The 25,651-nt window shown below is 57.0% G+C and overlaps 1 protein-coding gene across 6 annotated transcripts; it reads left to right on the forward strand.

The window, feature by feature from the left end:
* Positions 1-2,519: 2,519 nt before the first annotated feature.
* VASH1 (vasohibin 1) lies at positions 2,520-24,126 on the forward strand. Of its 6 annotated transcripts, none has more exons than XM_070593270.1 (8): positions 2,520-3,070; positions 4,634-5,022; positions 10,813-10,901; positions 12,130-12,186; positions 14,095-14,169; positions 16,876-17,257; positions 19,031-19,143; positions 20,040-24,126. In XM_070593270.1, exons 2-8 carry the CDS (start codon positions 4,717-4,719, stop codon positions 20,110-20,112), a joined length of 1,095 nt encoding a protein of 364 aa, XP_070449371.1. In that variant the 5' UTR covers positions 2,520-3,070; positions 4,634-4,716; the 3' UTR covers positions 20,113-24,126. The 6 variants fall into 6 exon arrangements, with proteins under 6 accessions (XP_070449371.1, XP_070449369.1, XP_070449372.1 ...); XM_070593268.1 differs by lacking the exon at positions 2,520-3,070 and adding an exon at positions 3,074-3,238; XM_070593267.1 differs by lacking the exon at positions 2,520-3,070 and adding an exon at positions 3,366-3,768.
* Positions 24,127-25,651: the final 1,525 nt, after the last annotated feature.

Genomic DNA, 25,651 nt, shown 5'->3' on the forward strand with positions numbered 1-25,651 from the left:
AATTAAACTTAGCCACGTATGACTTTTGGCTACCATATTGGACAGTGCAGACAGAGTGTCTACCTTTTTGTGTGTGTGTGTGTGAGGAAGATTGGCCCTGGGCTAACGTCTGTGCCAGTCTTCCTCTATTTTATGTGGGAGGCCACCACAGCGTGGCTTGACCAGCAGTGCTATGTCTGCGCCTGGGATCCGAACCTGCGAACCCGGGGCTGCCAAAGCAGAGCACGTGAATTTAACCACTACACCACCAGGCCAGCCCCTAGAGTGTGTACCTTTTATAAACACATCTGTATCTGTGCACCTCCACATCCCACTTTTACTAACAACACCCCATTTTCATTTAGGGAAGCCCCCTGCCTCCACTGCCTTCAGTCTTTTGGGGACAGCTAATGAAGTTGCCTTGCCCTCCTCCAGCCAAGGGGTGGGCTCAGGACCCAAACTAAGTGAGCCAGACTGTCCTCCCCGGGAATTTGACTCTAGCTTCAGTGTCTCAAGAATAGAAGATGAATTGGTACAGCTGAATACCAATGTTGATGCCCTAAGACACTGTGTATTAGTTTCTAAAACATTAGTCTGGAGTGTGACGATAACAACAGTGATATGATGTGAGCTAGGCGCCCTTATCATCCTCATCCCTGTCATCATTAAAGTCACCTGCACCTGGCAGCTCTGATGTGCCAGCTCCTGAACTAGGTGCTTAAGTTGCCCAGGTTCCTTGTGCATCATTTCTTCATCTGTAAAATGGTAATTACCTTGTCCTAACTTCTTCCAGAGTTTTTGTAACGATAGATAATGGTCTTAAGAGCTTTGAGCCAAATAAAGAGTTACCCAAGTGTTTGTTAAAAGTGTGGTTCTCTGGGTATAGATGTAGGGAAATCATGGGAGGGTCTGATGCATGACCCAGTGTCTGGCCCCGGTTCACAAGCTGTGTGACACCAGGCAAGACACTTAAACTCTCTGGGCTTTCAACTAAAGTGAGATTGAGTTAGACACATCTCTTTCCAGTTTTACCATTTCCTAATCTATTTTCATGTCCCTTCCACTTTTCCTGACACCTATCCCCTCCCACTTCTATGAACACATCCCAGAAAACTCACTAGCCTTGACCCTGCTGGCCTTGTACCCAACTCATTTCTTCTTTCCCCAGCATCTCACCTGACTGGGAAGTTGCCCTGGGTGAGCAGTCCCATAGCTTCCTGTACTAAGTCTCTGGCAAAGCACTTTACTGGAATCATGTAACCCTGTCCTCCACTAGGAGACCATCAGCCCTAATGGCGCAAAGACCATGTCCATCTTGTTTACCACTGTATCCCCAGTGCCTAGTACACAGCTAGGCACACAGGAGGTGCTCCATAAGGACTTACTGTTTGAATGAGTATCCCAAATCTGTTTTATTTGTCATTTCTGGAAACCCACAGTTATTAGTTATCTAATGCTGCATTAGATACAGCTTACTGGCTTAAAACAACAATGATCACTTCTTATGTCTCAAACTCTGTGGGAGAGAAATTCAGACCGGGCACAGTGAGGTTGGCAGTCCCTGCTCCACGTCGGGGATCTCAGCTGGAAGACTCAAGGGCTGGGGGCCAGAATCGTCTCAGTTCACCACCTGCCTGGTGATGGATGCTGGCTGTCAGCTGGGAGCCTAACTGGACATCAGCCAGAACACCTCACGCCACTTCTCCACGTGGCTTGGGCTTCCTCACAGCATACTGGCTGGGTTCCCAGGGTGCGTGTGCTGAGAGAGTAAGAATGAGACAGGAGGAATGTCTCCTTTTTATGACCTGGTCTTAAGAGGTACATTGCATCACTTCTGCCACATTCTATTCATGTGAAGCCAGTCACTTAGTTCAGCCCACATTCAAGGGGAGGGGAATTAGATCCATCTTTTGAAAGAAGTGATAAAGAGCTTGAAAACATATTTTAGAACCACCACCACAACTTAAGTAGCACAAGAGGCAAAGTGCAGGGTCAAAGCTAAGTGTCTGAAGAAGCAAAGTTTCAGTTCAAATTACTAGCTGTGTGAGCTTGGGGAAATCACTCTCTGAGACTCGGTTTCCCCAGCTATACCACGAGCAGGTTGCAGCTGTTGGTCCCCGGTGATTTTTACACGCTTGGCATCTTCCTGCCTATGTGAACATAAGAAGATCCCCTCTTAACCAGCTTTCTTAAAGTCCTGTGACTTCCCATCACTGATCACCCCTGATTTCTGACCCTGGAGGCAGCAACAGGCTGCTACTGAAGCTCCAGGGACCTAGGAAGTTCAGACACCTAGGACTTTAAGGAACAGACAAGAAACCACTGAGGACCTGGGGATTCTCCAAGGCTTCTCTGACCCAGCCCAGGTGTGGAAACTTCAGCTTGTCAGACAAAGGGAAGTTGAGAAACGCAGCAATCACAGATCTAAGGAATCTGAGTCTGCCGGCCCGGGCCCAGGAATCTGCATCTACTCCACCAGGCTGTTATTCCCACTAACTCCCGGTGGCAGAGTGGGAGGAGTCTTAAAGCACACAGGCTGTGTCTCGTTTTAGTGGTTCTTCGCTTCTGCTCCCCCTGTTCGCAGCTTTCCCGCGTTTCTGCTCTGTGGAGGGAGAGGAGGGTGCGCTGGGTCCCCGCAGTCCTGTGCCCGCGCACAACAATGGCTCGTACTGTCACCTTCTTTTGGATGGGCTAACCCTTCCAACCATCGCCTCCCACTCCCCTGAGTTGTGGTCCCAAGACCTTGGGACACAGCATCCTCCCTGCAGGGGGCGCGGGACGGGGTCTCCCAGAGCCGGGTCCGGAGGCCAACTAGGTGCGAAGCCTGCGCACCCCGCTCCGAGTGGTGCAGGTGGAATAGGGTGACTTTTAACCCTTTCACTTCTAGCGGTAGTGACCCTAACCCCCCCCCCCCCCCCCCCCCAGATAACCTCCTTTAAGGAGTTCCTGTGCCAGGAGGACTCTGCGCTTACCCAGTGAGACAACCTAGGCTGATGGATGGGGGAAACTGAGGCTCACAAAGGGAAGTGATCTGTTAGATGTCCCACAGGAAAACAGACGCTGAATCCGGTCTAGAATCCCGGTCTTCCAGGTCAGTGCTCTCACTTCTACACCAGGACCCCTGCTAGGTACTCCCCTTAGGAAATTCCCGACCGCGGGCCTTCCGAGACCGGAATCTCCGTGGAGTTTGCGCTCTGGGTGGCACGTCGTAAACTTCCTCCGCAGCTCCGCACCGGCTGCGGGGCGCGCTGAGAGAGGGGTAAGCGGGGAGCGAAAGCCCACTCGCATCCTAGAGATAACTTGGGGCGGAGGGATGGCCTCGGGAGGCGGACGACCGGGCGGGAAGGCGCTGGCCCTTTAAGGGGGGGACGGAGCGCATGCGCGGCGCGGGCCGGAGTCGAGCCGGGTGGGCGGCAGGCGAGCTGGGGACGCGGCCGGCGGCAGCTGGGCCCTAGGGCAGGAGTGGCCGCGGCGGCCCGAGCCTCCCCGAGCTGCGGAGCCTTGACCTGCGCGTGGACCCCGCGCTCCGCGGGCTGCTCTCCGGGGACTAGCGCCGCTGGCGCTCGCCGAGGCTTTGTCACTCGCCTCCAGCTTCCCCGGCGGGCCGTGGCTGCGCGAGCCTCTGGGCTTGCCCTCCCCCGCCCGCGGATCTCTCCTCCACCCCTTAGCCGGGGCAGCGGTTCCCACCCCCGAGCAGCCGCGGAGCATCCTTCGCTCGCCCTGGCCGCGCCACCGCCCATGCTGCAGCCAGTTGGGGGCGGCGACCCCGCGGTCGGAGCCCGCCGCTCGGTGAGCTCAGCCTGGCCCCCGCGCGCCGCCCGAGTCGGCCCCGCTGAGCCCCGGGCCCCGCAGCGGGACCCGCGCCCCGCGATGGCTCGGGTGGCGCAGCGCGGCGCCGGGTGCCCGCCGTCCGCCCGCTGAGACGCGCCCGGCTGGGGACCCGAGGGGCCTGGGCGCTCCCCGCCGAGCCCTTCCCCCTTCTGGGAGCTCCGCGGCTGCTTCCCGGGGGCGAGGGGCCGGGGGGCTGAGACAAAGCCCACTTTGTGCGGGGAGCTGACCGCGGGCGTGGAATGTGCGCGTCGGCGCGCGCCCCCTCCCCGCGCCCCGCTAGCGGCGGGTCTTGGCTCCCGGACTCATCACCTCGGAGAATTCGCACCCCCTCGCCGCCCTCCCGTCCTGGGGTCCCGGCTCGGAGCTGAGGGGGCCTGGAGTCACTTCGGTGCCCCCCAGAGCACGCGCAGGTGTGAACGTGCGATATTTTGTAGAGGAATTTGTTCTCTCCAAAACTGGAACCTGGGGCATCCGTGCCTTGACCCTTTCTGTGGCCGCAGGTCTGAGCTGTCTGGCCTCAGTTTCCCTGACTTTTCTCCTCTCTGCCAGTGCAGACTGCTGCCCGTTATTGTTCTCGCTGTCAAATGGGGATGCTTTGTGAAGGCTGCCAAGTTCGGGGGTGTTCTCTTTATCCCGTTTTTCAAACAGAACGAGGCTTCTAAGGCTGACTCCGGACAACCAACCCCCCCCACACACACCCCCCCCCCAACCTCGTTGAGGCACTGATTTTTTTTCTTATCTAGTAGTAGTTTATTGTACTGGAGCCACGCCCTGGTTTCTTAAAGGCGCCGTGCACTCTTTTGGCCATGTGTTGTCTCTGCAGCTGGTGTGTGGGAGGCCTCCTGTGAGCCACCTACTTTTTCCTGCCTCCTGATACATTCTCCTGCCCCCGTCAAGAATTTGGGGATGCCAGGGGGGAAGAAGGTGGTCGGGGGTGGCGGCAGCAGCAATGCTGCCCCCACTGCCCCTGCGGCCCCCTCTGGGGTCAGGCGCTTGGACACCAGCGAGGGGGCCTCAGCCCAGAGAGACGATGAGCCAGAGGAGGAAGGAGAAGAGGACCTGCGAGATGGAGGCATCCCCTTCTTTGTCAACCGGGGTGGGCTGCCCGTGGATGAGGCCACCTGGGAAAGGATGTGGAAGCACGTGGCCAAGATCCACCCCGATGGAGAGAAGGTGGCCCAGCGGATCCGTGGGGCCACAGACCTGCCCAAGGTGAGGGGTTTGGGGGGTGAGGGGTGGGGATATCTAGGGTTTTCCTGCCCTTGGGACTGGGAGAGTAAAGCCATACTTTCCTTGGGGAGGTAGGGGACCAGTGGCACGGTAGGGTTTAAAATTACAGACAGATTGTACCTGTCCAGAAGAACTTTCTCTCAGCTGCCATTGAGGTTGTTCTGTGAGGTCCTCATGCCCTGTTTCCAGGAGGCTCCCCTCCATCTCTTTTAAAATGCCCACGTTTATGGGCAGAGCAGCAGATTAACATGTACAGCACATGAGTGTGGCTTGATATCTTATTTGCTAAACCAGAGGCCTGTGGGCAGAGAGGTAATGCATGACTAAGGAGGATCCAGGGCTTCTGATGTGGAGAAAGTATGCTCATGTGTTACCTCGCTGAATTCTGCAATAGCCTTGTGAAGTAGGTGCTGCCTGGGACCCCACGTTAGAGATGGGTAAGAGGAAAACTCAAGTCGGAACTCCGGGCCCCCCAGCCAGTGAGTGACAGAGCTGAGACTCAGCCCCAGGTCTTCAGGTTCCAGGTCCTCTGCTCTCCTGGACACTAGATCAGGGCAGTTAGAAGAGAGCCTGTGGAGAGGGGTACAGTTGAATTACTTTGCTGTGTATGCCTGGATCTCCTCCATGACGGCTCTCCTGCAGCTGTGACACCCCGGAAGGCCAAGGCTGTGTCTCATTCATCTTTGTCTTTCCGAGGCCTCCTGTGTGCCTGGCACAGATCAGGCACTTACATGTATTTGCGGAATGAAAGGCCGCTTGAGACATCCTGTGCTGTACAGCGCTATGTGGAAATACATGCCCGACTTTTTAACATTATGGTTGAGACTGACGAATCACTCTCAGATGCCGTGGCCTGAAATCCCCAAAGAAAAGCCCTTTGGACAGAGGTCAGAGTCCAGTGCTTAGTCGTAGCTGCTCAGGAGAGCACGGAGGTGGCCAGGGAGAGTGGCAATTAATGTGGATTAGACAAGTGGCTTGTTTCGTTTTTACCAAGTTATTGGTAGAGCCATCAGAAATTGCCTTCTGGGAAGAGAGAATTCAAAGGTTGAAGGTTGAGCGACAGCCTAATGTTTCCAGGGGAAATAAAGTGTGGACTGATTTTGAATGGCTACGTAATTGCCCTCTGTACTTAGAATTTATTTAGCTAATTTATTTATTCCGTTATGGTTGGACATTGTTTCCAATAATTTATTCTTAAAATGAACACTGTGGTCAACATTCTAAAACATAAATTTGGGAGTCCATCTCTGATTCTTTCCTTGGGATAAATTCCTGGAAGAGAAAGTATTGTGTCAAAGACTATGACCGTTGGTTCGGATCACCTCCTATCTATGTGACCTTGGCGGTTCCCTTCAACGTTTTTGAGCCACAGTTTCTCCTCTGTGAAATGGGCTTGACTGTGGTGAAGGGTAAACGAGAGACTATGTGTTCAAGCATTTGACAAACTAAAGCTTCAAACCAATACTGGTTATTGGATGTTCAATACTTGTCTTCATGTCCTTCATTGGGAAAGGAGGCTAGATTGCACTCAGAGCATGTCTAAGGCCAGAGCCACACGCTTCTCCCACATGAGCAAGTTGGTGTTTAGCAGATGGCTCTCCAGCCAGCTCGCTTATGTCTATATCAGGCTATGGAAGAGTGTGAATGCTTCCCAGCAGAACTGTCACCACTCCTGCAGACTGAAAAGATCAGTGAGCTCATTAGTGACTGGTCTGTAATGTCATCTTCAACCTTCTTGTATAGGAAAGACATCAGTGAAGGAACGAAGCTGTTGTCGGGGTGGGGCGGGGGGTGTCAGGATTGACAGGAGTGTGGTAGTGTGAAAGGAAGCTTGTGAGAGGCTTGGGAAAATTTGGAATTTCCCCTCCTCAAACCACGGGGAAAAGTGTTGCAGAGGGAAAACCCACCCAAGTCTGTGTGGGGTTCCTCCTTGACCTTGGCCCAGAGTAGAAAGGAGCCCTAGAGTCTAGGAGGAGCAGAGGAGTCGGGCATACATCAGTGGTTGGATCCCAGAATGCCAGCAGCAGAGTGGATGGACCCCTGGGCTGGCCCCTCCCTGAGGGCCTGTGCCCTTGGAGCTGGTGCAGAGGCATTCTCAACAGAGGTCACACCGTGGTGGGCCCAAGAGATGTTTGGGGATGGCATAATGCTTTAAAAGACAACTTGAGCCACAATTTAAAATTAGGAGATTTTACATAAAGATCTAGACTTTTGGCAACTTTTCAGAAAATGAGCGAGGTGGGAACAGAGATTCTGCGATCCCACATGGCAGCTGGCGCTGGGAACTGGTTACCCCTCCCCCAGTTGGCCGTAGTCCCCCCACTGCCTCTCAGCCTGCCCTCCCTGTTTATTGACCTGCCCGGCCCTGCAGGTGCTTCAGTCTGGGACCCCTGCCATGTACTGTGATAAAAAGAGAGAGCTCAGAAGTCCAATCCACCATGTTCACGTCCTGGTTCTCCCACAACTGCTTCTGTGAGGGAGGCGTGCAACCTCCTTGTGCCTCAGTTTCCTCAGCTGTAAAATGGGGGTGGTAGCAATACTCACTTCCCAGGGTTGTTGGGAGGAGTTGGTGAAGTAAAGCACGTGAAACAGGTGAGCGTGTAATACCAAGCCAGCAAGGAGTGAGGGTGCAGCAGACCACCCCCTGGGCACTTCCGGGCAGCGTCTTTGAGTGGATGATGACCAGATACTAAAGGGCAGCAGTTTCCAAAAGGATCCCAGATCCAGGAACGGTGTGTGCTCCTTCGTAAGAATCTCTCCTTGGTGTCTCAAGCTGCCGCGACCTTTAAAAGCTCCGTGGCCACTCCTCCCAGGCCTGGCTGCCAAAGGTCTTCTGACTGTGGCGCTGGCCACTGAGCTCCTGCAGAATGCGAATTTGGACATTTCCTCCAAAAAGGCCACATAACTGGGGTCAGCATGTGCTGACCGATCTCTGGCACACACTGGAATAACGGTGACAGTGAGCAGGAGTTGAGCCTTTGCTGTGTGCCAGGCCCTCGACGTGGCAGCGCGTCGCCTCTGCTCTGAGGTTGGTTCTGGTATGGTACCCCTTTTACAGGTGAGGTGTCCGAGGCATGGAGATGTTAAGGATGTTGATGCCAGACAGCACATGGCAGGTTGGGGATTTAGATGGCTATGGTCAGGTTCCAGTGCCAGCTGTGTCAGCCTCTAGGCTGTCTTGCTTCTTGCCCGCATGTTCAGCTGTCCCACCTCCCCCAAGCCTCCTTTTTGAGCTAGACTGAACAGGCTCCACCAGGGAGGATGTCAGGACTTTAGGGGGTTCCTGGAGCAAGGATAACCCTTGGCCTTGGTATGGAGGAGGGTTGTCCCTGAAGAGATCTGGGTAGCCGGCATCCCTCACCCGCGTGGCACCCCACATAATCCCACTCCTCAGCCGTGAGGAAGTATTTCTTGGCTCCTGGTTTGGGGGCGGGGGGACAGATCCAGGCTCCCAGTCCTAAAGTGAGCCTGGTCAGTTGGACATACAGAGTCTTATTTGTTTTGAGCGAATGTGTGTGTGCTTGTGCGAACATTCAGAAGAAAGATATTGGCGCTGTCTGCCGGGGTTACAGGAGTTGCCACGAGTCACGGAGCTGCCAGACTGCTCCTTCCAGCGAAGCCTCGGTGGTGGCGGCCTTTAAGGCCCTGCTTGTGAATCCCTGGTCTTTTCTGACCTTTTGGAGCCATTTCCTTCTCCCAGAGCAGCTAGTTCCTTGCTCCTCTGTCTGGATGGCAGGTGCCAGTGCCCTCGTGGGTACTTCCCGGGCCTGGCCCAGACCTGGCTCTGGTGAGCTTCAGCGGAGGACTCTCAGACGACTCCTTGTTTGCGGTGTCTCAAGGGAGGGTGTACTTAGTGTCTGTCCCAAGCTCCTGGGAGTCCCTGGGTGCCCTCTCCTCAGAAGTGATGACCCGCCTGCCTCTCAGGGACCTTCCACCTGAGGAGGTCGGGTCCATGCTGTTTAGTAAATTTGGAAGTAATTCCTCTAACTCTGCTCCCCACCCCCCACCCCCATATCCTTGACCCAGGGAGGCGAGGCCAGGCCCTCAGAGAGTTCTGGAGCCCATCTGGCACAGGCTGGTCAGGCAGGAAGAGGGAGAACCCCCCATCCCGGGGGTTTTATCCCCCCGGTGGCTATGAGTGGTGGCACCAGTTGGGACAGTGATGTGATGTGAAAGAGGAAATAGCTTCCTCCAGACAGAGGTGTCAGCTGCTGGGGACTGCCCAGGCAGGAAGGAAGGGACCAAGGAGGGAGGGAGAGGAAGTCCACGCAGCGCTCTCGCTCCCAGACCAGGCCTTCCGTCCTGCCTTTCCACCCTTTGGAAGAGTACGCATCTGTTAGAGGCTGTCCTGTGCCCCTGCCCTCAGCAGCACCCCAGACACGAGTGTGTGTGATCATGGGTGTGTCACCTCCCCCCATGTCAGAGCCCCACCCCCTGTATCCATGTTATTGAAAAGGCTGTGCCCTGTGGGCTCGGCATCACTACAGGGCGAGCCTCCCCCACCCCAGCCCTACCCCGAGTTCACAGGGGCTCCTGCTGTTCCCAGTCCCGTCACACACACCCCTGCCCATGCAGACTGAGACTCGGCAGCTCCAGCCTGCTGGGTGGGCTCCGTGTGGGCTGGGGGGCTGGGCAGAGGTCTGGGGGGCAGAGGGTGAGACCTCTGCATGTGAAGAGCCTGAGGCCACCCACAGCTGGCAGTGCCGATGGCCAAAAGGGAGCTCAGAGGGGTGGGCCTTATCTCTAGGAATCTGGTTCTTCTGCCCAAAGAAGTATGTTCTGTAATCCCAGAGGACCCTAGTTGATGCTTCGCTTGGCGGCCTCAGCCTCACTGACTTATTGCAGCCAGTCTGCCAGGATTTGGTCTCCCCTGGTCAGAGACGGGGCCCTGCGGCCTGGGCTCAGCACCTGTGCGTGGTCCCTTTCCTGGAGACTGCCTAATGGCTGAGGGCACAGCCTCGGGGTCTGTGGCTTCTGACCTGACCCCAGCAACCTGGCAGCCCATGGCTTGTCAGTTCCCAGCCACCAGGAGGTGCCTGCCTGACACCCTGTCCCTCTTCCTGGGCCAGGCGCTGTGAGGACAGCTTACAGGCGTGGAGTGGCAGGAAAGGGAGGTATTGAAGGGGACCCGGGCTCCTGTGCCTCCGTGAAACCCCTCAGAGCAGCTTGGCTGTGGCAAGTAGATCCACAGCAAGACCTGTCCCAAAGCTTGTCCCTCTAGCCTGCTCGCACTGGCTTATTCCTCGACAGTTCACAGTGGAGCCTAGAAGGCCTCGTCAGTATTCCAGGATACGGGGTGGGTGACACCTCTTGCCACAGGTGTGGCCACCCCTCGAGGAAGGGCTCCCCCAGCCCAGGGCAGGGCCCTGAGAGGAGAGGACACTGGGTCAACCGGTTTTGACCCAGCATTTGAACCAGAGTGAACCTTACACCCAAATGAACTTAACCCCCACGTTAACATTCTTGTTAAGCTTTGAAGTTAATGAATATTTAAAATTCCAAACAGTTGGTGAGTCAACCTGTGTTTTTCTAAAATTATTAAAGCAGCATAAAATTGGACCATCAACATAAGCTGCAAATTAGGAACAGCTATCAAATGCCAGGAGGGAGAGGAGTGGCCTTGGTCGGGGCCTGAAGGAGCCTCTGGAAGGGGCTGCGGAGGAGAGAGGCTTAGGGTACGAGGGAGCAGGGAGGCCCTCTCTGGGGCGTGGCTCTCTGGGGGCTCGTGTCAGTGTCCTCCCTCTGTGACCAGAGCTCTCTGTCCCTCCCCAGATCCCCATACCGACTGTGCCTACGTTCCAGCCCTCCACACCCGTCCCTGAGCGCCTGGAAGCCGTGCAGCGCTACATCAGGGAGCTGCAGTATCCTCCTGGTCCAAGGTCAAGGCCGCTGGCGTGGGGCTGGCGTGCGGGTCCAAAGGCCGAGCAGGCTTGTTCTCAGACAGGGCTGGGGAGGTGTCAGCAGCACAGCCTCCATCCACACCACAGCAGCGCCGTCCACACATCATCTCCACGCCCTGGAGTTGTGCACATGCAGCCCGTGCCTGCCCTGGGTGTCAGAGGGACTTTATCTGATGAGTGCCAGACCCACTCTCTGCGCCTGCCTCCTCCTCCTCTGTGGGATGGGGTGAATGTCTCCTGAGCCACCCTCTGGTGGATGGCCAAGTCTGGACCTGCCAGCCCACACGTCCTCTGCCGTCCATCCAGCCCCAGCAGAGGGAGAGAGGGAAAGCTCCTTCGGGGCTGTTTAAAAACTAGTTTTAAAGGTGGGGTGGGGTGGATGGAGGAGAAAAAGGATTTTATGCTCCAGGAGGTAATTTCCACGTCTTGGAATGGTCTCCCAGTTCCTTGCGGTTTTCTTCCCTGGCAGGAGCCAGTGGCCCAGTGTGGAAATAGCTGGACTCCCCTGAGCCTCGGTCTCCCCCGTGTCCCTGCTCTGAGCCCCTCTACCCCCTGTGCCCTGCATGGAGCTCTGTGTCCTGGGTTCCCTCCCCCAGCCCTTCTAGCTGCAGATGAGGCAGAAGTAGAAGGACCAGGCATGCGTCCTGAGCGGGAGAAAAGCCAGGCTGTTAACTGAAAATCAGGTCCAGCCCTTCCCTTTGCCAGTAGGGAAATCGTGTCCCGAAGAGGGGAGGCGGTTGGCCCAGGAGCAGCAGCCAGCAGTTTAGCTGAGCTAGTCCCCCACCCCAGCCTTCTCCTCTCAGTCCATGTTGCTTCTCAGCTGGTTGAAAGAGAGCTGTCCACAGGTCAGCCTCTTTCCCGGCCCTGGCTGGCCTGGCTGCCTGCTCCACAGCTCCCTACCTAGGAGAGGAGGCCAGGAGAGGGCAAGAGTGGAAGATAAAAAGGATGAAAGAGAAGGACAGAGGGGCCATGTGGGGTGAGGAGAAGCTCACATGCTGTGACCGCCTCTCCCCTCCAGACCATCAGGACTTGAGCATCCTCCAGGGTGCCTTGCGGGAAGCACTTGGTGGGGTCTTCACCCAGCCTGCACCCCTGGGAGTGCTGGGCCCTAGAATCTGGAGGATGGGTCGGGGCAGAGGGACGTGCATCTTCCAGACCAGGCCGGGAGGCCCTTAACCCACACCTGCAGGTACAATCACACAGGGACACAGTTCTTTGAAATTAAGAAGAGCAGACCTCTGACAGGGTAAGTGCGTGGGGCACCCTGTCCCTTTGCACCGAGGCTGACAGTGCCCCCCGGCTAGTGGAGCCCCTCGGGAGCCTGGGGTGGAAGCCTGGGAGGCAGGCAGGGACTCTCCCCAGGGATGCCAGCCAGTGGGGGCAAGTACCACCATGGGCCCCTAAGAATGTCATAAAGAGGGAACTCTGGCTGAGATGACAACCAAGGCTCCCTTGATGAAAAGGAAACCCCAACATCCGTGCAGAGCTACAGTGGTGACCACAGCCCCCCAGCTTGCCTTGGTGCTGGTGGAGGGTGGTCCTAGGTAGATTGTCCATAGGTGACCCTTGGATCATTTTTTTTAATTGAAGTGTAATTGACATAGAATATTATATTAGTTTCAGGTATACAGTGTAATGGTTTGATATTTGTATATATTGTGAAATGATCATCGCAATAAGTCTAGTTAACATCCGTCACCATACATAGTTACAATTTTTTTTTCTTGTGATGAGGACTTTTAAGATCTATTCTCCTGGCAAGTGTCAAATATGCAATACAGTATTACTAACTATAGTTACCATGCTATACGTTACATTCCATGACTTCTTTATTTTATAACTGGAAATTCTTATCTTTTGACCCCCTTCACCCATGTGGATTTTTTTTTTTTTTTGCTGAGAGGTGGGCCTACCTGGAGAGAGCCCTTGCCGCTTGCCTCCACTCCCTGCACCTGCCTGGGCTCCCCCCATTGCAGGGAGCCTGTGCCATACCCCGCTTGCCTTACTGGGCTCTTCTCGTCATTTAGGACAAGGCCCAGTGTCTAAGCAGCAGGGACCCCACTGGAGAGCACACTGCATCTCTCACTTCCTATTCCACCACCCAAGTTAGACCCCTGGCTGGATTCACCCCAGAGAAGTCCCGAGGGCCAAAGAGAGTGAAGAGTGAATGTTACAGCTACGTCTGGGGGCTCAGCCCGGAGCCGCCCACAGGCTTAACACCTGGTGCTTTAAAAATTAATGTGAATTTTACGTCTTGTTCCACACGCAATCTTTCCATGTTCACTGTCTCATGAAAAATTTTTAAATGGTTTATTAGCTAAATTACTTAATTACCCCCTCGCCAAGCCCCTGGGTGGAATCCAGCCTCTCTAACCCCAAAGCTTTGCTCCTGTTGTCCTGTGGCTGCTGTGTTCTGGGGGCCCAGCTCCAGCCTCAGTGGGAGGGAGGAGTCCAGCACCTGCCTGGGCAAAGCCAGTGGCCAGGCTGCATTCCCAGGCCGGGGGGCACCATTTGGTGAGAAAGGAGGAACCAGGCCTCAGGGAAAGGCTGTCCTAAAGTGGCCTGAATTCCAAGTTCAGGAGCAGGCTGGGGAGTCACCAGGCTACCACTTGTCCAGGCCCTGGGCAGCAGGCCAGCGGTGGGGGAGCAGTTGCAATCAATTACAAGCTCTTTGGAGAAGCCGTGGTTGGGTCAGGCGTGTCCGCTGAGCTCTGGAAGGGATGAGGTCAATGCTGAGATCCTCAGCATCCTTGGTATGCTCTCCCGCTGGGCCGCATCACCATCACAGAAGGCCCCAGCCCAGTGTCATAGGACCTGCCTGTGACTGCATGACCCCCTTCCATGCGCCCCTCCCCCCAAGGTCTTCGGAGCAGGAGCCTGGGATGGGAGGAGGAAGTGTGAGGAAGGAAGGGACGAGGGGAAAGGGCCTCCTTCCTTATCTTCACTGGCTGCCTCTTCTCTGCCCGCCTCCCCCAGGCTCCCGATGGACCTAGGGGGAGGGGAAAGAGGTGCTGGGCCTGAGCTGAGGCAGCTTGGAAGGCAAGGGGGCCTCTGTCCTTCTAGCATTTCCAGTCTACCCTGCCCCAACTTCTGACACCCCCAGAGAAAGGGGCTGGAGGCTCCGTCCTCATGGCTCCGCCTCCCTTCCCCCCAGGCTGATGGACCTGGCCAAGGAAATGACCAAAGAGGCCCTGCCAATCAAATGCCTGGAAGCCGTGATCCTGGGAATGTATCCTTTCTCGGGTCTGGGAGGGGGGCCCCGGCTTGCTCCTGGAAGAGGAAGGCTGAGTGGGCTCCGGGGCCCTCCCAGCCCCCTCTCCCAGTAGTCAGGAACTTGGCCCCAAAGCGAAGGAGCTTAAGGGGGCTTCGTCCCCCAGGCCTCAGTTGCTACCTTTCCAGGCAGCTCTTTGTTGAGTCTCGTGGACACAGCAACCCTGTTCTCTGATCAGGGCACATTGCCTCACAAAGGCTGTTGTGCCATTGCCAGGAACCAAACGGTCTGGGAGAAGCAGGTTGAAGGCCCAGATGTTGGCGGTTCTCCGACGCATTGATTTGTGGAGAGAGTGGATGGGATCTTTGAGACACAACTGCCTTTCAAACAAACAAGCAAAAACCAAGCAGGGTTTCTCGGTCACCCCCCCCAAAGGGCAGAACTGGGGCGTATAGCTGGGTCACCAGGGTACTAGGTGGGACAGACAAGCTCCCTAGAGAGGGCCCCCCAGTGTCCATAGTCACAGCAGGGGGAGGAGGCAGGTGTTTATGGCCAGTTCCGTCCTAATTGGCCCATGCCTGAGCCCTGCCCTGTTGTTAAAACTATTTTATTATAGGAAATTTTAAATGTGTACAAACATAGAACAATGTAATGCATCCCAAGTGCCCATCGCTCAGCTTCACCAGTTACCAATTCAAGGCCAATCTTGTGTCATCCCTGCCCACCCTTCACTGCTCCCTCTTTCTCATAGCCCTACTGGCTTGTAACTATTCTGTCTGCCACCCTTAGTGGAGGTGCCTGGCTGGGTACAGCAGAGCAGGGCAAGGGGGAGGGCGTCTAACAGAGCAAGGACTGTGCTCCCTAGGAGCTAGGACAGGTAGGAGGAGAAGATGATGGTCCAAGGTGACAAGCAGCTTCCCCAAGGAGCACTGTGATCCGAGGGGCACTCCCCTCTCCCCTCCCCCATAGACATACCTGCCTTAAGTTATCCAAAGGGGCTGTGGGGGGAGGGTCTATTCCCCCTCCCCCAGAGGTCCTGAGAGCTAACCCCGCTGTGACAGTTGGGCAGGCCCATTTCCAAGGACCTGACAAGCATTTCCCTGCCTACGGGTTCTTTGCTGGGAGGAGCATGAGGCCGGGCCCACGCGAATGCGTCCTTCAGGGCCACACACCAAAGTGGGGCTCCTGCCCACATTGTTGGAGGGAAGCTCTGCTCCCCTCCTCCCAGAGCACACTGAGAAGCTGGTCCAGGCAGGATCACATGGTCCCAGAGGCCCTTCAGAAGTTACCTGGTGACTTGTGGGCAGGAAGAAAAGGGCAGCCCCTGTCTAGGCGAGGGGTCCCTCCCCGGTGTCCCCGCAGCACTGCCACAGCTCCCTGGGTCGCTGCACACATGGTGGGCGCTGTACTGAATTTGTCCCCATGTCTCTCCTGGCTGCCCCCTGTGCCTCTGCCTCCTCGTCTCTGTGTCCGCGGCCACTTGCAGGGAGTCGGGCCCAGGAGCGTTAGAATGCATTTGGTGCTGAAGGGAGCACGCTGGAGTGGCTGAGAGCACAGAGTATCTGGACCTGAATCCTACCTCTGGTGCCAACTCCCTGTGCGACCCCGAGCAAGTTCCTTAGCATCCTTAGCATCTCGGAGTCGTCCTCTGCAAAAGGAGATGATGGCAGTGCCTGTCTCATGAGGTTGTTAGGACAACTGAAGGAACGGTGCCTGTCGCACACTTGGCATGGTATCTGTCCGTGGGACCTGCTCCAAGCTTTTATCTGTTCATCTCCTTCTACTCATTCATTCCAGAAGAGTTTTACTGAGTAACTAGGATGTGCTAACCCTGTCCTGGGCCCCAGAGCTACAGCACAGAGCATGACAGACAAGGTCCCTGCACCTCAGAAGTTTACATTCTAGCAGGGGAAACAGAAAATAAGCAAGCAAACAAAGAAATAAGTAAAACAAGGACACACTGTGGTGAGTGTGCTGTGGGGGAAATAAAGAGCAGAGCGCACTCGCCTGAGAAAGGGAGGCCAGTGAGGACAGCCAAGCCTGAGGCGTGAGAAGGAGCCGGCCATGTGCAGGTGGGGCACAGCCCCGGGGGCCCAGGGAAGAGCTAGTGCAGAGGGGCCTTGGTGCAAGGAGAGACTGAACAAGTGGGGTGGGCGGGGTGAGAGCTTGCAGTGGGCAGCGGGGCCGGGTGGTGTTGGCCTCCCAGACCGTGCAAATGACCTTGGTTTTATTCGAAGGGCAGTGTGTGTGTGTATGGAGGGGTGGGCAGTGAGAGAGAGCAGAATTGTCTGCATCTGGGAGGAAACATGTGCCAGAGGAGAAAGAAAACTGTGAGAGAGAGTGTCAGAGAGAATGTGGGGTGAGGAGGATGGGCGTGTGACTGGCAGGAGGAGGCCTGTGTGGGGTCCACAGGCCTCGCTCATCCTTCCTTCAGCGACAAGGACTCTGGAAAGCCCTGCAGTTTGGGGTGAGGGACTGCCGTTTATTATTTTGTGAACCCTGCTTCACATTATGGCAGCGGCCTCTAAGCTCTGAGAGCCAGATCCATAGAGATTCAGTTCCTCGCTAGACGACAGGAATATGGCGATAAGTGAGACTCGCGCAGGGCCCCTCCCACAGCATCGCGCTCCGGGTGGGCTGGGGGGTGTGCCAGTCCTGCTCCTGTCTGTCTGCTGGTTCCCGTGCCTCTCCCTGGCCGTGTCCTTAGCTGGGGTGCATGGCCAGTTACCTCACCAACAGCATGCCCACCCTGGAACGCTTCCCCATCAGCTTCAAGACCTACTTCTCAGGGAACTACTTCCGCCACATCGTGCTGGGGGTGAACTTCGGGGGCCGCTACGGCGCCCTGGGCATGAGCCGGCGCGAGGACCTGATGTACAAGCCGCCGGCCTTCCGCACGCTCAGCGAGCTCGTGCTGGACTACGAGGCCGCCTATGGCCGCTGCTGGCACGTGCTGAAGAAGGTCAAGCTGGGCCAGTGTGTGTCCCACGACCCGCACAGCGTGGAGCAGATCGAGTGGAAGCACTCGGTCCTGGACGTAGAGAGGCTGGGCCGCGAGGACTTTCGCAAGGAGCTGGAGCGGCACGCCCGCGACATGCGGCTCAAGGTCAGTGTGGGCCCCCGCGCCACCCACGGGCATGCAGGCCCCGGGCCAGGCTGTGGAAATGGAGGGGCTGCTGCTTTCTGGTGCTCCCGTTTTCCAGGGTGTGCTGCCCCCACCCCCCGCAGAGGTGATGTGAGGAGCAAGGGAGGTGACCCGTGTCAAGTTTACACCGTGTCGGGCTTTACTCAGTGGTCCTTACTGTCGGGAGGGTCCCCTCACGTGGGCAGCCAGGGCAGGCTCCGGAAGGAGGCAGCAGGTGAGCTGGGTTTGGGTGGACGGCAGGTCTTGGGCATGTGGAGAAGGGCAGAGGTGCGACAGTGCCCGGGTGGAGGGGACTGAGAGTGAAGACTGGTTGGTGGGAGAGAATGGCCTGCCTTGAGGGAGTGCTGGGTGGTATGGTGAGTAGCTTCCACCACCTGACTCTTGACCCCCCCAACACTCAACATCCAGTGAAGGGCTAGGAGGAGGTCAGAAATGGAGGAAAGTCAGACCATGGGCATAGAATGGGGGTGGTTGTCCCCTCTCCCTCCTTCCCAGCCACGATGCCCAGGTCAGGAGGGGCTGTTGTACCTGGAGCAGGAGGGCTGAGCTGCTGTGGAGTTTGCCCCTGAGCCAAACAGTGGGCAGAATCTTGGTCTCTCCCTGGGCCCCTGGACTGGGGGGGGCCTACTGGGCCCCTCCTGGGAGTTGAGCCCCTCCCCATCACTCATTCACTGCTCACTCTGCGCTCCCAGCAGCCTGGTGCTGCAACCGCGACCGTGGTACTGTCACGTCCATTGCTGCTCCCCACGGCCCTGGAGGCCGGCGGGCAGTAGGTGGGAGCTCCATTTTCAGGGTGGGAAACTGAGGTGCAGGGAGCCCAGAGGCTTCCTCACAGGCGGTGAGGAGATTGGACTGGAGATCAGTCTCCGGATGGGGAACCCAGGCATGTTACAGGTGCCTGTGGTGCCCCAGCACGGGGTCAGAGCTAGGGCCGCCCAACCCCGCCAGCTCCCAGGCCACAACCTTGTGGGGTGACAGCACTTTCCCCCCAGGCAGAAACCAGCTGCAGGCGACCTTGTCGCTTTCTGGGGCTGGTCCTCCCCTGCGTCGCTCTGGCTGCCCAGCACGCTGGTCCTGCTGTTCAAGGCTTAGTGTATCTTCAAGGGAGCTGGTTGGGTCGAGAGTTGGAGCCAATAGTTACCTCGTCCTTAGTGCTGTGATTCCCAATCTATTCGGTGCTAAGGACTCCCCATGTTGTTTGTTCTCTCCAGCACCCCCGTGGTGTACCCCGTGTTTTGAAAATGCAGGTCAAGCTGGCAGTGCCGTATAAGGATGATTCATTTGCTCTTCTCGCTTGTACTTAATCAGACACGCAGCCACCAGTCTGAGCTTCTGATTGGCCCGAGATCACCAGTGTCACCCTTGGGGCTGGTAGGAGGATCCCAGCCCAAAGCTCAGACACGGCTGCTTCCCCAGCTGGCACATCTACCCGGCATGGGGAAATGGCCCTTTCCTCAAAGGCGTCATACAGTCGCATGAGAGCACGGTGCCTTGCCCACGGCCACGCTGTTTCAGGGGCCTGGGGAGATTGGGCAGCCCCACTGAGGAGCCACTGCCCTGGCTGCTTAGGGCCTGGGAGACAGGTTTGGGAAGACCCAGAGACAGGATCCAGTGTTGCTCCCTTGAGGCTTTCTGGGTCTTGCTCAGGGCGGCTGCCAGGCTTGTGGCTCCGGCAGGGTGGGACGGGCTCTGGGGCCACCCTGAGTGAGTCTTTGTTTCTTCCTTCCCACCAAGATTGGCAAAGGGACCGGCCCTCCCTCCCCAACCAAGGACCGGAAGAAGGACGTGTCCTCCCCCCAGCGGGGCCAGTCCAGCCCCCACCGCAGGAACAGCCGCAGCGAAAGGCGGTAAGGGACGGGCCGTGCCTCGGGGACCCAGAAAAGGCTTTTCCTTTCCTCTGATCTCCTGGGTCCCCCACTCTTCTCTGTCCCACCCTTCCCTTTCTTCCCCTATCGGAGGGAGGTGATTTGGGATGGGGGGTTTGGTGTGGTGACACCTCTCGCCCCAGCAGCAATGCAGTCCCATTTCCCCAGAGAAGATTCTCCCTGGGCCACCGGTTCCCCTGGGGCCAGAGCAAGAGGGCCATGCAGCAGTCTGAGGCAGCTTCTGTGGCAGGGAGGGGAGAGGGGTGGGCCCTGCCAGTGAGTGAGTTCTCCCAGGAGTATCGCTGGGAAAGGTTTAACATCAGGTAGCGGCTGGTGGATGGCTTTGAACGTAACTTTTCCCGTTACAAGTCTGTGGGTTTTGCTTAAATCTAGATAGCCAGAGCAGCCCCTTAAAATTGCCAGGCCACCTCCTCTGATTTGTCTCCCGCGTGTCCAACTGGCTCTTTCTTTGAATATCGCCGTCATTCATGGGGTACCCCTCTGGAATGGTTAAGGGGCACCGGGCATGCCTCCCATACCCGGCATCATTGACGCTGATCCGGAGGCTTTTGTGGAGAACAGGTTCCCCTTGGAGAGATTTACAGGTTAAGCTGTTGCAGCCGACTGTGGCCAGGTTCGCTGACCTCCGGGGAGGGGCAGGACCCTGTAAGACAGTGCAGGGGCTACACTCAGGACAGCACAGGCAGGTTGGGGGTTCCAGCAGACATGCTTCCACGTGGACTTTATGGCTGCATTTGGGGCACCTTGGAGAATGGTGGGGAGAAGGCACCAGGGGCAGCCGCCGCTTGCTCTCTCCTCCCTGCCTCCCTGACGGATGACTCACGCCTTCCCCATCCTCTGCTCTCTCCTCCCTGCAGGCCTTCGGGTGACAAGAAGCCTTCCGAGCCCAAAGCCATGCCAGACCTCAACGGGTACCAGATCCGAGTGTGAGGCGGGTGGCAGCGCCCCGGCCTCGCACACCTCTGCGGGCCAGGATCCACCTGCCAGAACCGGCCTCGGTCACTCATGGGGAGGGGGGCAGGTGATGGGCGGGGCAAGGGGCAGCAGGAAGAGCGTGTCCGAGCTCAGCCACCCAGGCTGCTGCCCCTCCCGCTGGGCCAGGCCCCCTAACTTTGGGCCGAGAGGCAGTTAGTGTTGTATTTGGAGGTTTTAACTCAACAACTGAAGTTTAAGGTATTTGGGAAAAACTTAAAATGAATGGATCTGCCAGTGGCTGGAAGGCTAATGCTTAGGAGATCTAAGTGCCATGGGGCTCAGCAAGGAGGGGTTACTGGCTCTGCTGGTGCCCCTGCCCCTGGCGTCCCTCTGGGATTTGGCTCCATCCTATCTACGGGAAACCTCCCAGCCCCACTGGTCCTGTGGCGGGACGGTGGTGCGCGGGGGGAGGGACGGAAGTGTTTTTTCAGTTATTCCTGCCCTGGCAGGATCTTGACCCAGGGAAAGGGAACCAGGGTAGGAATCACACTGGGAAAGGTCGCTGTGGCCCATATCTAGAGCTTGGCACAGGCCACACCTGCCCCAAGAGTGGGAGCCCCTGGCCCTGGAGAGCCCCATGGACGGTGTATGGGGGCCGACACTGCCTATTGGCACAGCCCCGTGCTGGGGTGGGTTGTGGGCGAGCCCAGGAGCGAACCACAGGGGACGAGTTCCCGGGCCCCTGCTTGTCTCCTTGTTCAGCCCAGCTCTGCCTGTTGCTGAAGCCGGGGGCTCCCTGCAGAGGGGCTGAGCTTTGCTGAGGGCCCAGAGTTGCGCTGGGCTCAGAATGACTGTAGGGACTGAGCAGACCTGGGGGGTTCAGGAACCATGGCTGCGGATGGGGTGGGACACTCAGGCCTGGGTCTGGCCCCCGGCAGCCCCCGGGGTGGACACTGCTGCTCCCCTCTTTCTCTTACCTCAGCACTGGCTGGGGAAATGAAGACCAGACCAGGATGCTTGTGCCCCGGGCCCGCCTGCTCTCATCTGGCGGCCTGTCTAGGTTTGGGGGTCCTCGGGATGGTCAGGGGAAAACCTAAACAGCTGGAGTCTGCACAGCCTGCACGTCAGGCATGAGATAGCTGGTAGGCAAGTGAGAATTTGTAGAGAAAGGTTGGCTGGGGGAACGTTCTGGTGGCTCAAGCAACAAGGAGGTGTGTAGAGCAAGGGTGCAGTGTGGCCATGGAGGAGGGGCAGAGCCAGAGAGCTGGGGGGTGTAAGTGAGAAAAGGATGTGGGGGAGAGTTTAGAATCAGGCTGCCTTGGGGATTAGTGAGTTCCCTATTACTGGAAGTATTCAAGCAAAGACTAGATGGCTCCTTGTCAGAGGTCTATAGAGGGGATTCAGGTTATGGAAGGGTAGCTGGATGAGATGACTGTTAGGTTTCTTTTTACTGAGAGGCAGGGGCAGCTGGCTGTAAGGCTGCAGGGTCCTGGGGCCTGGAAGAGGGAAGATCAGAACTAGAGTTGTCAACTCAAATGCCTACAGGGCCAGGTGATTAAAAGGAGAGCTGCAGGGCTGGGTGGGGACTGTGGCCAACTAAGGAGGGCATACCCCGTAAAGTGGCTGCTGCTGCTCAGCTTTCTCAGAGCGCAGGCCCTGCCTTGCCAGACTGTCTGATATTTTTCAGAGGCCAGAACTCCGAATTTTTATGTGAAATACCTGATTTTGAAATGTTGGCAGTCGGTTCAGAAAATTTAAAAACCCAACATGAAAGAGAATGCCAATTTGTAATCTCTGAAGGAGAGCGAGCTTGTGCTGGGGAGAAGTCCACAGAGATACTTAGAGATGGCTGTGAAAGTTCTAGGCCTCCTGGAGCAGCCTGGGCCGGAGCAGCTTCCACGTCACCGAGGCTCCTCCCAGAGTGGGCAGCTGCCCGTGTTCATCCTGCTCACTCTCCCTGCAGATCAGAGACCCCCTGCGGCTGCTGTGTCAGCAGAGGGAGGGGAGCAGAATAGAGAGAGTGCGGGCCTCAGCCTGGCAGGGCGATGGAGGGTGCCTGAGAATCAGAGAAGGAGGGAGGGAGGGACAGGATGCCTGTGCTGATGTGAGTGCCTGTCAGGGAAGGCACCAGGGGCTGGCAGCTCTTCCAACCAGCAGCTCTTGGCCTAGAGCCAGGCCCAGGAGCAAGGCCAGCTGGTCAGTCCCTTGCCTCGCCAACTTCCTAATGGGGTCAGTGGGCCCTGGGGAGGTGCCCGACCTTCCCCAGTGCCACACCCCGGCCAGACCAATCTGAGGGGCATTGTGACCCCTGATTCACCATCCCATCCCATCCCAGCTTTCGGGGAGCACAGATGGTGGTCCCTGTCTTTCCACATTCGCCTGAGGCAGAGATGGCTCACTTTGGGAGGCATGAGGCTGAAAACGAGGCCTTTTCTGGGTCTGAAAGTGGGTGCTCCCTGTGGGCTGTTCGTAGGCAGGGGAATGGCCCCAGATGCCCCTGTGCACAACAGTGCTTGAGGTGAAGAGGTGTGCGAGGGAGCTGGGGTCAGGGAGCTGGGGAAGCTGCTCCTGTGGGGGAGCCCAGAAGCCTCTGACCCACAGGCTCCTTCCCGGAGTCTTGGGGAGGAGGAAGCCGAATGAAGCCCCGTACCCTACTGTGTCTGCCAGCGAGGGAGCTGATGACCCCACGCGCATAAGCCCCTAGCACTCCCCTTCCTAGCGGAGACCTCGGCCTGTGGGGACCACCACAGGAGACAGTGGTGCTTTTTAGTTTATTTTTAACTGTTTCTCATATGTAGCAACCTCTCCTCCCCACGCGGGCGGGCGTGTTTACACGGGCTCTGCTCCCTGGGGCTGCCTGGCTGCAGAGTTTCCGGGGACGCAGAGGCAGGGACTTTGGGGCCTTAGTCACCATCACCTCATCTCACTTCCCGTGAGGGACAGGGGCTCGCTCCCCCACCCCCTACCCCGCTCAGGACTGCCTTCTAGCACTCAGCCAGGCCCCTCTGCTCGTGGGGTGGGGGCTGCCGGCTGAGGAGGGGCCAAGGTGAGGTCAGAGGAAGCGGCTTGAGGGTGGGTCGCATGGGGGTGATCACGTGGTCTCCCCAAAGCCTGGCTCCTGTGCTGAGGGCTGGGTCAGAACACTGGGAAGCTGGGTTAGAGAGCCTTCCCACCCACCTGACTGCCGGTCCTCTCCCTCCCATGGCCTCAGCACATTGTCACGTCCCCTCACCCATCACGCCAGCCGCCCCATCCTTCCTGGGCGTGGCCAAGGTGGGATAGCAGCAGCCCCCGGCCCAAGGGCGAGATGATGAAGCCTAGGGCTCTGAGCAGAAGAAAGAGCCTGAGGTTGGCCTTATCTGGTTTCCAGCCCTCTCTGTCATCTCATGCCCCACCCCTTCCAGCTTCGACTTGACTTCCTGGCTCTGGGACAGTCTGATTCTGGCCAGTAGTGTGCCCAGAGGCCTGTGTGCCCCTGTGCGCCTGGTTCTCTGCTGGGATGTTTTCTGGTTTAGCTGTGTTGCATCCCCAGGCCCACCCTCTGGCTTCAGAATGCAGGGCCGTGCGAGCTGGGCCTGCATATTGACTGTGTTCTTTGTGCAAGAGCTCGACTGTGTTGAAATCCCCACGTCCCTGTTCCCACTGAGAACCGGGTGTGAAGGGCAGGGAGAGGAGTGTGCGTTGGGAGGCAGGAGGTCTGTTCCAGGCCAGGCAGCACTGCCCAGTGCTAGCTGCCAGTCCGTCAGGATTGACCCCTTGCCCCGTCTTGGTGCTCCGGAGTCCGAGTTTCCCTTCTTAAAGCCTGATGAGAGACGCAGCCAGTGTGTTTGTCCCGGAGACCTGGTGATGGCGCCGCCCCCTCCCTTAACTTTGTGTTGGGCTGCGTGTGGTCCTAGGCTTTGTTCTTCTCATATCAGTATTGCCCTCCCCTTTCACTTTTACACTTCGTCTCATTCCTGTTCTCACTTTCCCCTGAAATGAATAAAGTGCCCCCAGCTCCGCTGTGTGCGCTGGGCGGAAACCACTGCATACGTGTAAGCCTCGTCTCCTTTCTTCTGGAAGCTGGGGCTGGAGCCCGGCCCACTGGTAGCTCTAGGAAGAACGTGACCAGAGGTGAGGGGAGCCCCAAACCAGCCAACAGAAAACCTCGCAGCCCCCGCAGTCGCAATGAAGCTTCTGGGGCCCCAGACTGTCACCCTCAGCCTGCCGAAGCCGCTGAGCTCTTGTTAATCCTGATCTGGAGATCCTTCCTGCTGGCTGTAAATGAACCCCTTCTCCCTCACATAGCCAGCTTGGCTGGAGGCCGGAGTCTGCTCCCAGGATGCATTCCAGAGCCCTGCTCTTCCTGTCCTAGTCCCCAGCAGTCCATCGGGAACAGAGGAGGAAGGGTGAGTGTTCTCTTGGGAGATGAGGTTGTTTCGGGAAACCATAGCAACGAGGATCTGAAATCTCATCTCAGTGGCCAGTGCGGGATCTATGGTGCTTAAAAGCTACAGCTTTGGAAAACACTTCTGGTTCCCGTCACCCCTCCCTCTGCATCATCCCTCCGGCTCTGGACGTCTTCCCGTGCTTTAAGATGAGGCCAAACAGTTGCATCCAGACTTGCACAGAGATATCTTTCAGGTCCCACAGCACTTTTCACTTTTGTCCCCTCCTCCCCATTTCTCTGCTCTCCTTTCATTCAGCTTAAAACTTCTAAGGGAGATAGGATATTTCCTACTTCTCATCATGGCCATAAAGTCCTGACCAGAAGTGTCATTTAGCACAAGACCCCTCATTTTCAGTAGCGTGGTGGTGAGACAGGGTTACTGGAGAGAGGAGAGGCCGTCCTTTGGAATCCACATCTTGGGCTGTCCCCCATCAAAGAGAGAGAGTTTTATTACTTACGAGCTCATTTAAATCCAGTTTAAATAATACCAGAAAAGGGTCTTGCACTAAAGGTAACCAGAATTGGTGAATATCTTGGATTGTAAGCCCTTACACAGAGGCACTGTTATAATTCACACGTTCAAGTCCAGCTAAAATACCAAGTAAAGGGCCTCTTGGTGGCGTTCAGTGAGGTGGGCTCGTACATGGTGGCCCTGGACTGCTCGTGCAAACGAGGGCGGGGTAAGTGCCGGGCGAGAGTCTGCCATGAGTCAGGCAGGCTCATCATGGACACTGCTTGGCCAGTTTCTTAGCACTGACACAGAGGTAAGTGTCATTGTGGACTCCTGGGAGGATCAGAGCCCAAGTTACTGGGGGCGGCTTAGTTCATTTTCTGCCACTCCATTTCTTTCAGGCTAACGGCATGTGCCTGCCTGCTTTAGGCGTGTGACTGATTTGGGTGGGACCTTTGGATGGAGGTGGCACTTTTCAGAGGCCTGAACGTGCAAAGGTTGAAGCTCTGCCACCCCCATCTGCCAGGATCTGACATCTTGACCGCTACCGTGGAGGGCAGTGGTGACAAGAAGCGGTGGTCACATCAAAGGCCGAGCTGCCTGGCCCAGATGCGGGCTGCTGAGGGTTTGCCAGGGGGCGAAGGGACCAGCTGCTGAGGCCCGGCAGGTGGCGG

The sequence above is a fragment of the Equus przewalskii genome, chromosome 25 (assembly GCF_037783145.1).
Source record: "Equus przewalskii isolate Varuska chromosome 25, EquPr2, whole genome shotgun sequence".
Lineage (NCBI taxonomy): Eukaryota > Metazoa > Chordata > Mammalia > Perissodactyla > Equidae > Equus > Equus przewalskii.